Below are 12,792 nucleotides of genomic sequence, written 5' to 3' on the forward strand. Positions count from 1 at the left end.
GCTTCATCCTGACCTAGATATGGGTTTTCAGGGCCTACTCAGAATCACTGAACACAAGGCAGGAAACCCTGGACACATGGACAGGGCACCAGCCCGCTGCAGGGCCTCACACTCATCCAGCCTCTCACATATTCAGTGGGCATTTTCACATAGCCCCCAAGAGGGGTCTAGGGCCCCTGAAGAAAACCCACACAGACAAAGGTTAAGAATCAAACTCAGGACCCTAAGATCCTTTGATTGTGTGGCAGTGGCACCACCATGCCAACCCATTAAACCTGGTTGATTAGAAAAAAATTGATTAACTCAATTTTTTATATAAAAATATGTGACTTGTTTTTGAATGATTGGATTAATAGCTGGAATATCAGGCATATTCATTTATTCTATTAGCATCTGTTAGCAGCGCAAAATGATACAAAATTAGAAACAATAGAAAGTAATTCCATTAATATATGTGTCCTGTTAGCATTTTAGTGGGATGGCTTTGTATTCTTACATTAAAAGATTCACTTGAAATTTCATAGACTAAAATTCAAAATGCATCAATGTTGTATTTTCTACAAAGCACAGCAAGTCATGTATCAGGGAACAAAAAATGTTTATTTTTTTTTTCACAGATATGGCCAGCGATTCAGGTTAGCTTCTTGTAAGAATGTACTTGTTAACACAAGATAATAAAATAATTCACAGCCGAGTTGTTTAAAATGGCACAACAGGAGGAAATCAAATGTAGAGAAAACACTGTTTTGCGTCTCACAGCCGCAAGCAACCAATGTGTTAAGAAAATGAATCTCAAATGGCACCAAATGTGAAATTCGTTAAGACATTTCCAAAGCAACAGGTTAAAAACAAAAGGGAATGAAAAACAAATCATGTTAATTGATCAAAACAATGGCACAAAGCAGCACGCAGTTAGATGGCAGGTCTATGTCTGGTGTACACTGTGGTTGAACCATCTTCGGCCTTCAACGGGAAAAAAATATCCCAAAAAGTTTTTTTTCTGATTTTCTCAGCTGCTGTTATTTCAAGGTGGAGCATTTCAAACGGCAACACTCTGCTTTAGCTCCTGCAAAAGGTTAGAGTGTGTATCGCGTGAGCTCCAGAGCAGCTGACACATCACTCACACACACACACACACACTGTTCCTTGCTTTGACCGTGACATCATTACTAATCCTGATTCAGTTAACATGCACACAGCTGTTGCATCATGTGGCATCACACTGCTCTTCTTGATCTGTTTTTTCTGAACAATATGGAATGGAGATTGGCTTTGTTTATGTAATATATTTATCTTTTCAGGAATGCTTTAGTCAATAATAATAATAATAATAACAACAGTATTAAAAAACGATTGTGAAACTAGCACAAAATCCAATATTTCTCTGTACTGAACAGTTTTTCATCCCTCATCACTTCACAACCCCCTCCCCTACCCCAAAAAAGCCTTTTTACAACAATACAGCTGAAACACAAAACAATGAAAGAATGAACATAAATACATAAGGCATAATTCTAAGTTAGAAGAAAACATTTCCGATCAGAACTGAAGGAGGGTAACCAGCTGACAAAGTTTTAAAAGTCAATTCGGTATTGGATGAAGCAAACGCTACTGCTTCATATTTTGAATATAATTGGTCCCAGTGCACGTGTGTATTTGTTTCTCCATCTGCTTCATAAAAGGATTTTGGCTTGCTCGTGTGCTTCTCCCCTACACATTTCAGTGGCATATACACAGTCATTAAAAAAGAAAGTAGAAAAGAAAGAAAGCAGAGAGATTCATACTACTGCAGAAGCAGCTCTGTATGCAGGGTGGGGAGAGAAACAGTGACAGGTGGTCCTCACAGAGGATTTCCGCTTGCTGTACAAGCACCAATATATCAAGTTCTGCACCAGCCGTCCATGATTAAGTGTGTTTTCGGGGGTGGAAACATGGTCAAACGTATAAAATCAGCAGGCACTTTTTTCTCTTTTTACTTTTTTCTTGAACAAGCAAATGTCCTCTAAATTCTCTTGGCTACGGCTAGAGTCATATACAAAAATTGTGGCTGCCCCTGGTTAAAATGGCATGTTGTGTTGATTCTCCGAATCCCTCCAGAGGTAACAAATTTCTGTACAATTTTATGCACAGTTACTCTTGGTTTGCTGGCTGTAACGCATTGGAAGAAAAGTTAAACATAAAATGTGACTTGTGCAAAAAGACATGTTTTATTTTAAATAAAAATATTTTATTTAAATAGGTATTGTGCATAAAAATTGGCAGAAAAATGCCATACACAATTTCGTTCCCAATAGAGGATGTGTTCAATTATACCATCAACCAAACTAGCCATTTTGCCAGGGGAGTTTACATTTTGTAAATGACTGTACTCCATCAGAAGTGCTTCCCAATTATGGACAAAGTTACCAGATGAATGATGGCTCACTGCCTTGACAATGTGGTGTAAACCGGCTGATCCCAGTTGGCTGTGGGGCTATGGGAGGGTGGAATGGACAGGCTGTTGAGGAGTGGACCTCCGTAGGGTCTCCGTGAGGAGTGGAAGTAAGGATATTGGTAGAGGCTGGAGGGGTAACTAGAGTAGGGGCTGTAGTAGTTGGGGCTTTGGAGATCTGTATAGTCACACTGAGAGCTGGGGAAGGAGGTAGTGCAGCTCTGAGCGCTGTAGGAACCATAGTCGGAGTGTGAGGGTGAGCCATGAGAGTGCTCACTGTAGTGACTGGGGCTCAGCTGTTCAGTTTTTATGTGAGGTCTGTGCTGACCTGCATCGCTAGTGGCAGGAGACACAGAAGAGGATGAGGCCAAGGCCCCTTTGCGGCTCCAGCCAGGCCCGTTGGCCCCAGGGTGGGCATAAGATGTGGAGTAGCTGTTGGGGTTGGCCCCGTGACCAGATTCCGATGCCATGGAGGAGGCCACCGCTCCAGAATGCCCATTGACTGGGAGGTATTGGTCAAATTCATGGACGTCAAATGTTTCCATGTTACTTATGACATCTGTGCTGAGCTCAGAGATGTCCACATTGCTGAAGTCAATGTTCTGACGTCCTGTATCAAGGAGCCGTCTGCCTTCATGCTTTAGGTCTTGCTTGGCCCCATGATGGAGGTCAGTTTTTGGGGTTGTTGGTGGTGTGGGGGGTCCATGAGGTTGCCCTGAAAAGGAGAATATCAAAAACTTTATTTTCTGAAGGTGTTGAAGAAATTTTTATTAGAGCTACGTTTAGAGAAACAGTTCTCTAAAGAACTGTGTTCAGTTGAAAAAATATTTTAATAGTACTGGAAAATGATTTACTAATACATGAATTTAATGAGTCGTAATCATTATCATTTAAAGTAAAAACTTTCCTATCCCATAACATTATAAGTGTATTTCAATGTATGCAGAGTTGCTGTCAGTCACCTGGATGGTCTGAATGATGGTGATCAGCTAAGCCTGCCAGACCACCCATCCCAGGCTCGGCTTTGTACATCTGATGGCTCAGCTCCGCCCCAGAGTCTGAGTCACTCTGCCCTGGTTTCACGTTTTTCCGACGCCTTGGCTGGTACTTGTAGTCAGGGTGATCTTTCTTGTGCTGGACCCTAAGTCTCTCTGCTTCCTCTACAAAAGGCCGTTTTTCATTCTCTGACAGCAGGCTACAGTACAAAAAGAGGTGAAATTATTATAGAGTTAGTACTTAAATAAACCTTTAAAACTTATTTTTATCATTGTCAGTAGTTTATCATCAACAACCTCTACATGTTATTTCAAAAGTCTTAAACTGTAGCTGATATTTCCCAGCCAAATAATGACAGAATGAAATAAGAGTTTTAACATTTTAAAGATTTAACCTTGAGAAAGAGAAGACACGCTCTAAATTGTAAGACTAGAAAATGTTTCCCGAATTTATAATTACGCACTTAAATAAAACTTGGATGCTTGTACACTCCTAGTCGAATTAGATGTGTTGTTGACCTGAGTGAAAAGTTCTCTACATGGTTAACACAAATATGACATTTTCTCCCAAAATTAATTGACATTTTTATTTAATTATTTATATATATATATATATATATATATATATATATATATATATATATATATATATGAGGTGAATATATCAGAAATAAATATTATATATCTATCTATCTATATATATATATATATATATATATATAGAGAGAGAGAGAGAGAGAGAGAGAGAGAGTCACATTAAAGATTAAGCAAACTACTTCTGTATATTGCAAGCAATATACAATAGAGCACTTTTTTAGTAGTTCTGCATATTGCACACTGATAACAATATTTACACATTGCACACGACATACATTTACATAATGCTCAAGCCTGAAGAACGTTACAGATGTGTACAGCACTCTGTATTTATTTCATATATGTTACCAATTTTTTCACTTAATATTTCATTGTACAGTGTATGAACCTTGCACACTTTTAATATATCTATATTGTAAATATATATTATTGTAGTGTCTGCTGGAAATTGCACTGTATCTCTTTCTACAATCTTTTACTCTGACTGTACAATGACAATAAAATATATTTTGCACCGGTCCACCCTTCCCTCCATTTTGTTTCATTGAGCAGGGAAACTTATTTGTTCACAGTAACGTGCAGTTATCTGTAAAGTGGTGGTTTAGACGCTTAAACTTTTGCAAATGTCTATTTGCTGACCCCCAAAGTAGGAACAAATGAATGTAAACAAAACGTCTCACCGCCAAAGTTTGCCCAGTGTCTTGCTGAGCTCGGCGTTGTGAAGATGTGGATACTGGTCCGCCAGCTTCCTGCGCGCCGCCTGCGCCCAAACCATGAACGCGTTCATGGGTCTCTTGACGTGCGGCTTGTTCTTAAGCGCTCCATTTCCGCGCGCGGGCATAGGTACGAGCGACCAGTCGTAGCCCTTCAGCACTTGCGACACAGCATCGCGGATGCACGCGGGGAAGCGTTCGTCATCCTCCTCCAGTTTTTTGCTCGCACTCGCCGGGGACGAGGACGCGTCCGAATCTGATTCGTCACCCGATGCCGAGCTGCAGCTGCCCGCAGGACTGCACGCCGCCTCCGCCGCGCATTTCTCGCGCTCCTCCGTCATACTCGCCCTGATAAAATCCGTCTTAGCGTCAGCCTGTGAAACTTACTAACGTACGGCACTCCTATACGTTGATTTGAGACGTAGTCTATACGACCCGTGCATGTAGCTTGCTTCGCGTTTTGAGCTCGCCGTGCAACTCCGTGACAGTCCATAAAGACTTTGCAAGAAGTTCAAGCGCGGCACGCCCTGGACACTCCTGATTGGCCGACTGCCCTTCCATGCTGCTCTCTGATTTGTTGAGAGCAACTCACTATTTATTCTGCAGATTGTTGCTCCGAATTTTGAGATGAATTTGCCTTTGCTGTGATGCTAATTGAAGGTTGTCTTGAGAGTAGTTTTTGTGTTAGGGTATTTAATGGAATTATATTCTAAGCTTATATTCAACTGAAATGTACACTGTTTCATGTCTTTAATAATATAATTTAGAACCATCTAAATATTTAGCCAAGCAACTAATGCAGGACTGAGTTTCTGAACTGAGCATCAACAAAGAAGGCCAACACAGTTCTTGCCAAACGCAAGACAAATACAATGAAAGTCTTTCAGAGTGCTGATGTGAAATAAGTGTCTACCAATTACAGTAAAGTACACGAAGCAATGCATTATGAGTATGTATCATTTAAACGAGAGCATGAAAAAGAAAATGATTGCTAATATAACGGCATGCACACCGTATTTACCATAATAACTAACAGCAGGCCATAACATCGCAGTTCTTCTCATTTAAGTTGTAAGAGCTCTGTAGCACCAGCCGTCAACACTTTTTCTGCACGAGCTTTGTTCACTTTCACCTTCCTTGCTGCTGTCAGAATACTGTCTAATCTTACATTCTGTCAGATAAAATGAAATAATAATAATAATAACATTTGTTATTATTATTATTATCATTTGGGCAGATTACTGTCGTGCTCAGGATATGCTTTTCCCACAGCTACAGAAAAAAACGTTTCCTGAGGAACATACGAGATTTAAACTGAATAGTCTTTTTTTTTTGTATGAATATTAATTGTTAAATGGGCATCTGGTTACATATTCCATAGATTCACTACCATGTCCTTACCTTTTCATGTATTTTATTACATTCTTTTTTTCATTTACTATTCATTTCCCCACTTGTATATAATATGTCATATTGGTTTTATTTAACAATGATAAAAAAGTAATAATAATAATAATTCGAAAAAGACAAATATCTGATTATCAGACTCCACGCCAGATTTGACAACCACAAACCGATAAGAGTAACACAAGGTAAAACTGTAGCCTATAGTCAATAACAGAGGCTGTAGAAAGCTATGTCTATAGTAATAAAATAAAGTGACATTTTCAGACGAATAGAGCAGGCATGTAGCACATATCAAAAAAACACGAATCAAGTTCTCACAAAACTCAGAACTGAGTAATCGAGCTGTGCTTGGCACCGCTTTTCGCGAGTTTCATCTTCAAAGGGGTCGTCTCGCTATAGGCTTTAGCTAATAGCTTGTGCAGAGATGATGCAGGTGTAATAGGCGGCTGGCTCTCTGAAGTGAAATTATGAGGAGTTTCCACACAGCAGATGAACAATGTAACAGCGCTGTGTGCATTATCACATTTTAACAGCTCACATAACACCAAATAATGATTCTTTCTTTCTTTCTTTCTTTCTTTCTTTCTTATGAAGTCATAGATATCGTCAGAAAATTGTCCCACAGCATTAAATAGACCTCAAACATTAATTCTCATCTGTATGTGGTGCAGTACAATTGTGAAACGCTTATATATATATATATATATATATATATATATATATATATATATATGCACATACATTCCAAAAAAAATATATCTAAATATGTAATATAATAATATTGGAAGAATTGAACTTTTGTTAGTTAGTATTTTGAAAATGAAAAAGCCCAGGTTAATAATTTTTTATAAATGTGTAAAAAAAATTATATATATATACATACACACACACACAAACACACACAATTTACTATAACATGGCAGCATAATTGGATATAAAAAGAGCATCTATCAAAGCCTTTGACTTTGCAAGAAAAGATGGGTCATGGCTCACCATTTTGTGAGAGTGCTGTCAAACAATTTAAAAAGAACATTTCTCAACACAAAAAAAATTATAAAGAACACCTATTTCCAGTATATTTTGGAATTATTTAGAGAATCCAGAATGATCTCAGTCTGTGTTGAAACCTCTGTTGAATGTGTGTGACCATCAAAATCTCAGACAATATTGCATGGGAGACTATCATGCTACTATGATAACGGCCATATGGGCTTGGGAGTACGTCAGAAACCCGCTGTCACTTAAGACAGTCTACTTCTGCATCAACAAATGAAATCTGAAACACTATTAGAAAGGAGAAAGCCATACATCAGTATTATACAAAAATGTGTCCAAGTTGTCTGGACGTGATCTCATTTCAGATGGTCTTATCATCAGCTGATATCAGATGAGTCAAAGTTACAGCTTGTTTTTTTTAAAAAAAATAATAATAATAAAAAAATAAACGGACATTAATGTTCTCTGCCAAATAGTAAAGGGAACATCCAAACTGTTACATCCAAGCCAATTTCTGTCTTGGGAGTGTATCAGGGTGAAGGCAAGGTTGACTTGTATGTGTGAATGTACCCCTGACACAGATGCATTTATTGGGGTTTTAGAGAGACATATGCTGCCAAAAAGGCAACAAATCGTCCAGGAAGTCCTTTTTTTTTTTTCAGAAAGACAATGCTAGGCTTTAAGTGGGACTGTACTCCAACTTTTGTTCTACATATTATGTTAGGACATTTTCACCCCATTCTTCAGTAGTGAAGCCCATGACAGACCACAGGATGGATCATCCACAGTGCTGCATTAACACCATTAATGCTTGTGTGTATGGAGAGGATCTGATGAAGCAGTGCTCATGGAAATTTTAAACACATCATTGTCACCACTGGACTAAAAATAGGCAACCAAACAAAAATATATAGTCAGTGGTATCATGTGGACAGCGTCCTCTGATTACCGATGAAGGACTTTGAGGTTGATTCTCAAAAATTGCTGTCTCTGAATAAATCTACAAACTGGACCAGCTAAGTCCAATAAACTGTGTCTGCTACATTAGTCATGGGCACAGTGTTTAAAATCTCCAGTGGCACTGTTGTCTCTGATCCATTCATACCAACACACTAACACACCACCACAACATCAGTGTCTGAGAACAAATCACCATACAAATACCTTCCCTTTGTTGATCCTCTGTGGTCATGACCACCGAAGAAGGTGGCTCACAAAATATGCAGAACAACAGATGGACCGTAGATAAAGTTGCCTTTGGTTAGTGAACCATTTGATATATATATATATATATATATATATATATATATATATATATTTAAATATAATGTAGATTTTATTTCAAATTTGCAGTCTACTCTGTTAATTCTTGCACTGAGAGGTACTTAGGCTAGTTTTTTTTTTCCTAGCTATAGTGCCAGCAACATCCTAATTTGAATATAAACAAATGATCCAGAGTGTATTCACAAACTATGGAAGGCATATAAAGAATGCTCATGTTGTAGTGAAACAAAGGCCTGTGTCTGCCTTTGATATTGAAACAGAATAATGGGGCACTACCACTACAGTCCTGCATAAAGGTCTCTTTATTTTTATCATGATAACACGTTTACATGCTACAAAGCAAGTTAATCACTGACATCGGCCTGCTTGTTAGATATGAGAGGGGAAAAAATAGATGCATGTTTTGCTTTAAAAGAAACAAAGCTTTAGTTGTAAATACTAGACACAGAGTGAGAGTGACAGAGAGCGAGTGAGAGAGACAAAGATAAGACAAGAGATTGAATCACAGCCTTTGTCAGCGAGCCTTTGTGTCCATGTATTGCAAAGGTGATTTTTATCACCGGCTTTCCCATGAAAAGACAAGGTATGTTTCACTTGGCAGGCATTTTAGTTTGCCCAATGCTTGCAGTAGGTGCCTGGAATAGCAGAACAGCAAGTGGCCTGTGGATTTTATTCATGTGGAGAAAGTAAACAGTTTTGTTTATTTGTTTTTTGCATTGTGGAATTTTCATGCGTGTAATGTAACATGCTCAGAGATAATATATTTCTGTGAGGTAAGTGAGTCTTTTTATGGCCTTTCAGAATGTAATGTGGCATATATCAGAATACATATATTTCAGCTGATCTGTTAATTTTTGTACATTTGTATGTATTGATCATCTTCTCCTTATTGTCTAGCGTAGTCCATAAGTGTTTAGTTGCTACGTTTTTTTTTTTTTTTTTTTTTTTTTTTTTTTTTTTGTGGTAGCTGATTATTGATGGCCCCTGTATTATTTGATATGACAGCTGTTTTTCTATGCAGCATTGCTGCTTCTCTCTATTTATATTTGACTCCTAGATTGCACAGTAGCTGAATTTGCAGATAATGAAAAAAAGGTCATCCTCAGATGTTTATATTACACAAAGCACAAATTGGTGATTACTGCTGCATCTTCATGATGGTAGAAGAACTTCGATTCAAAAAGAATTCTGCGATTTTGGTCCATAATTAAACAAATGTGAGAAAAGCTGAAAAGGACAGGGGCATCTGGCTAAGGGAGGGGGATATAGCGAAAAGCTCTTGCTCAGCAAAAAAATTACAGTAGGGCTCAGTTTCAGCTCACAATTAAATGCTAAGTCTCCCCACTCAAAAAAGCAGAGAGAAAGCATAAAATTGACCGACAGCTGGTTTCACTTGCTGCCAAGTGGTGGGGTTGACTGGTGGTTTTGGTGGAGTGTGGTGTCAGGAGAGGGGAAATGCAGGTAAAAAATAAGACGGTAAAATGAATCCAGTGCTCAACCTTCATGGCTCTCTGTGTTGTGGGCAGAGCACAAGAGAGAGCGAGAGAGAGAGAGAGAGAGAGAGAGAGAGAGAGAGAGAGAGAGAGAGGACTCACATGAACCCAGTGTGGCCAAATGTGGGACGGAAGATTTTCATTTTCAGTTTTTGTGATTTCTCAAATAGAAATCGTTAGAGACAGCCTCAGCAAAGCTTCCTATAGCTTTAGTCTCGGAGACCATGGTCAGCTTTAGCCCTACACGTGTGTAATAATGTGCAGTTTAAGTAATGTACAACCGAATTATGATCCTACTTCAATTATGGAATCCCCCGGAAACTCATGTGTCAGAGTGTCTTGGTCTTGGCAACAAATCATGGGTACGTCAAGCAATCAATTATTTGTTTACATCTGATTTAATGCAGAAACTGAAAAAAGGAACTCCCCTTTAAGCACAGAAGCCAAAATGGTTCTTCTATTCATTAATTCCTAAAGAGATTGCCTCTTTATGCAAAGCAATCAGGGAACTCAGGGGGGTACAATTGTTTTACCATTGTAATAAAACTTTACACTTGTATGTATTGTGGGTTTAATTTCTAATTGTATGCTGTAGATGTAACAATCTTGTCTCATTCTCTGATACACTGCTGAGAGATTGGAGTCATTGAAAAGCTGAGTCACAGTTCAGGCTGTGAACTCATCGGCTTGAACTCTCCCCTGCCCACGTCCTCTTGCCCTCTTGTTCACCCAGGCAGCTATAGACACAGCCAAACCACACACTAAACAAGCTCGTACAGCTACTGTGCCCACAACACAGCGCTATGAAACTGAGACCAAATTAAATGTCTGTCTCTCTCTCTCTCTCTTTCTCTCTTTCTTGCTCTGATCAAGTGTCTCATGAATGATTTTTTTATAAGTTTCAGAATGTATTACTTTAGGATGGCACAAGTCTTCATTGTGATGCAAATCACAATTTTGTCTAAGAATTTAGTTTGTTTTTACTGTTTACAGTTACACAAAGGACATTATGTATATTAGACAAACTAATGCATATTTACTATTAATTGCTACAAAATTAAGAGGAAGGACAGTACCTCTGTGACTTATTTGCATTAAAGCACATTAAGTTTTTCATGTTCACTAAAAAGTCACTTTATTTGCTAATAGAAGGACCAAGGAATAGATATTAGTTCATATATTTTTAAATGTCTTAAACTGTGGCTGAATTTCCATGTCCTTCCAAGAGCAAAAGGCCAAGACATTATAGCTTAAGCTTGCCTCCCAGTGCAGCCCCCAACACATAATTAATTAGATTTGAGACATATGTGCTGGGCCTAGAAATATAGACATGTGGCTACAGAGTATTAGCCCATGATACTAGATTACTTATTAAGGAATATATTTATTAAGGTGCATATTGTTAAACTGAGTAATGACTAAATAATCAATATACTAAATCAAGAACCATATTATTTTACTGCATGCTTTGTCTCTGAATATAATATATCAAACAAACAAATAAGACAAAAAACTAACAATACACATTGTAAACTAAATCATGTACGAGTCACAAATCAAAATCATAATTTTAATGCAATTTTTTGCTGACCCCTTTCAAAACAGGTCAAGTTGCAACATATTGTCACTGTCACAGAAGAAACAGAAAAAAAGCATAATGCGGACAAAATTATGACCTTATTATTTATTAAATTATTATTTTTTAAATTTATTTTCAGTTTAAGAACATGTGCACTTAAATTTGCAGAAAATATACATATTTAAATTTGTTCATAATTTGGGTTGATTTTTTTTTCAATTTGATCAGGTACATGCACATTTTGTTGCATATAACAATATGTTATTATATTATTTTTTTCCTTATAATTCAAACTCAGCTGGCCATGATCAAAATAAATATTACACTGTTTCCAGAATGTTACCCATGCAAATAAATGAAAAAAAAATGCTGTAAGTGAGTCATTGTAGTCCCTCCTTTTTGACATGGACAGTTGATGAAGTTTTCTGTGCCTAGATCTTAGCAGATGTGTTTTGGGGTGAGTCACTGGCGGATGGACCTGCAGATGTTCAAGCAGATCTGCCATTTGAACTTTGTTGCTTCTAATAATGCCCCGCCCCCAAGCAGCTGCTGCAAGTTAGGCCCTCCCATTGACCCCTGACCTCCCTGCTTGCCTGTATCCATTCTATAAAAACATCTTAATGAGGGGTTTACTAGGCCAATTGGAGGTTTTATTTAAACCTGTTAGTAGATGCTTTAGAGGTGTGGGGCGGGGTTGGTATTTTGAACTGAAGGAAACAATTAGTACAGTTAAGAATAAATTGGCCTGAAGCCATATCTTTAGTAACATGAGGAAAATATGTCAAGTACTTCCAGATTATTTTGTGTATGTTTGTTTGTGTTTTCTCAGACACACTGTTGTCTTGTTAGTTAAAGCTCATTCTAGAGCAGCCGTGGGCAATCTTATCCGCAAAGGGCCTGTGTGGCTGTTGGATTTTGGTCCATTCAGGAAAGAGCACACCTGATTATACTGCTTTAATTAGTTCGTTTCTGTAAAACAACTGATCATGTTGCCTCCTGGTTGACTGAAAAAAAACCTGTAGCCACACAGGCCCTTTGCGGATAAGATTGCCCACCCCTGTGCTAGAGTGACCATGTTAAAGCAGATTACCGTAAAACAGGTTCTTTGCTCCTTGATGGACTGCTTTGTGGAAACTGACTCTTGTATGTTCTCTCTCCAAAGACAAAACATGCACATGCTGATTTGGCTGCCAGCCAGTGACTGTCAGTGTATATACTTAGATCCGTTGGACCATTCCTGCTTTATTTTCCAAAATGACAGGATAAGTGTTTGGAATTGTGTTGGCAATTCTGCTCC

General features: G+C 38.1%; 1 protein-coding gene across 1 annotated transcript; it reads right to left on the minus strand.

The window, feature by feature from the left end:
• Positions 1-438: 438 nt before the first annotated feature.
• Positions 439-5,221, minus strand: LOC136664406 (transcription factor Sox-8-like). The gene is made up of 3 exons (XM_066641569.1): positions 4,704-5,221; positions 3,394-3,626; positions 439-3,146 (listed from the first exon to the last, which is right to left on the minus strand). The coding sequence occupies exons 1-3, from the start codon at positions 5,075-5,077 to the stop codon at positions 2,422-2,424; spliced, it is 1,332 nt and encodes a 443-aa protein (XP_066497666.1). The 5' UTR covers positions 5,078-5,221; the 3' UTR covers positions 439-2,421.
• Between the last annotated feature and the right edge of the window lie 7,571 nt (positions 5,222-12,792).

This window comes from Hoplias malabaricus, chromosome 13, assembly GCF_029633855.1.
Source record: "Hoplias malabaricus isolate fHopMal1 chromosome 13, fHopMal1.hap1, whole genome shotgun sequence".
In the NCBI taxonomy this organism is placed as follows: domain Eukaryota; kingdom Metazoa; phylum Chordata; class Actinopteri; order Characiformes; family Erythrinidae; genus Hoplias; species Hoplias malabaricus.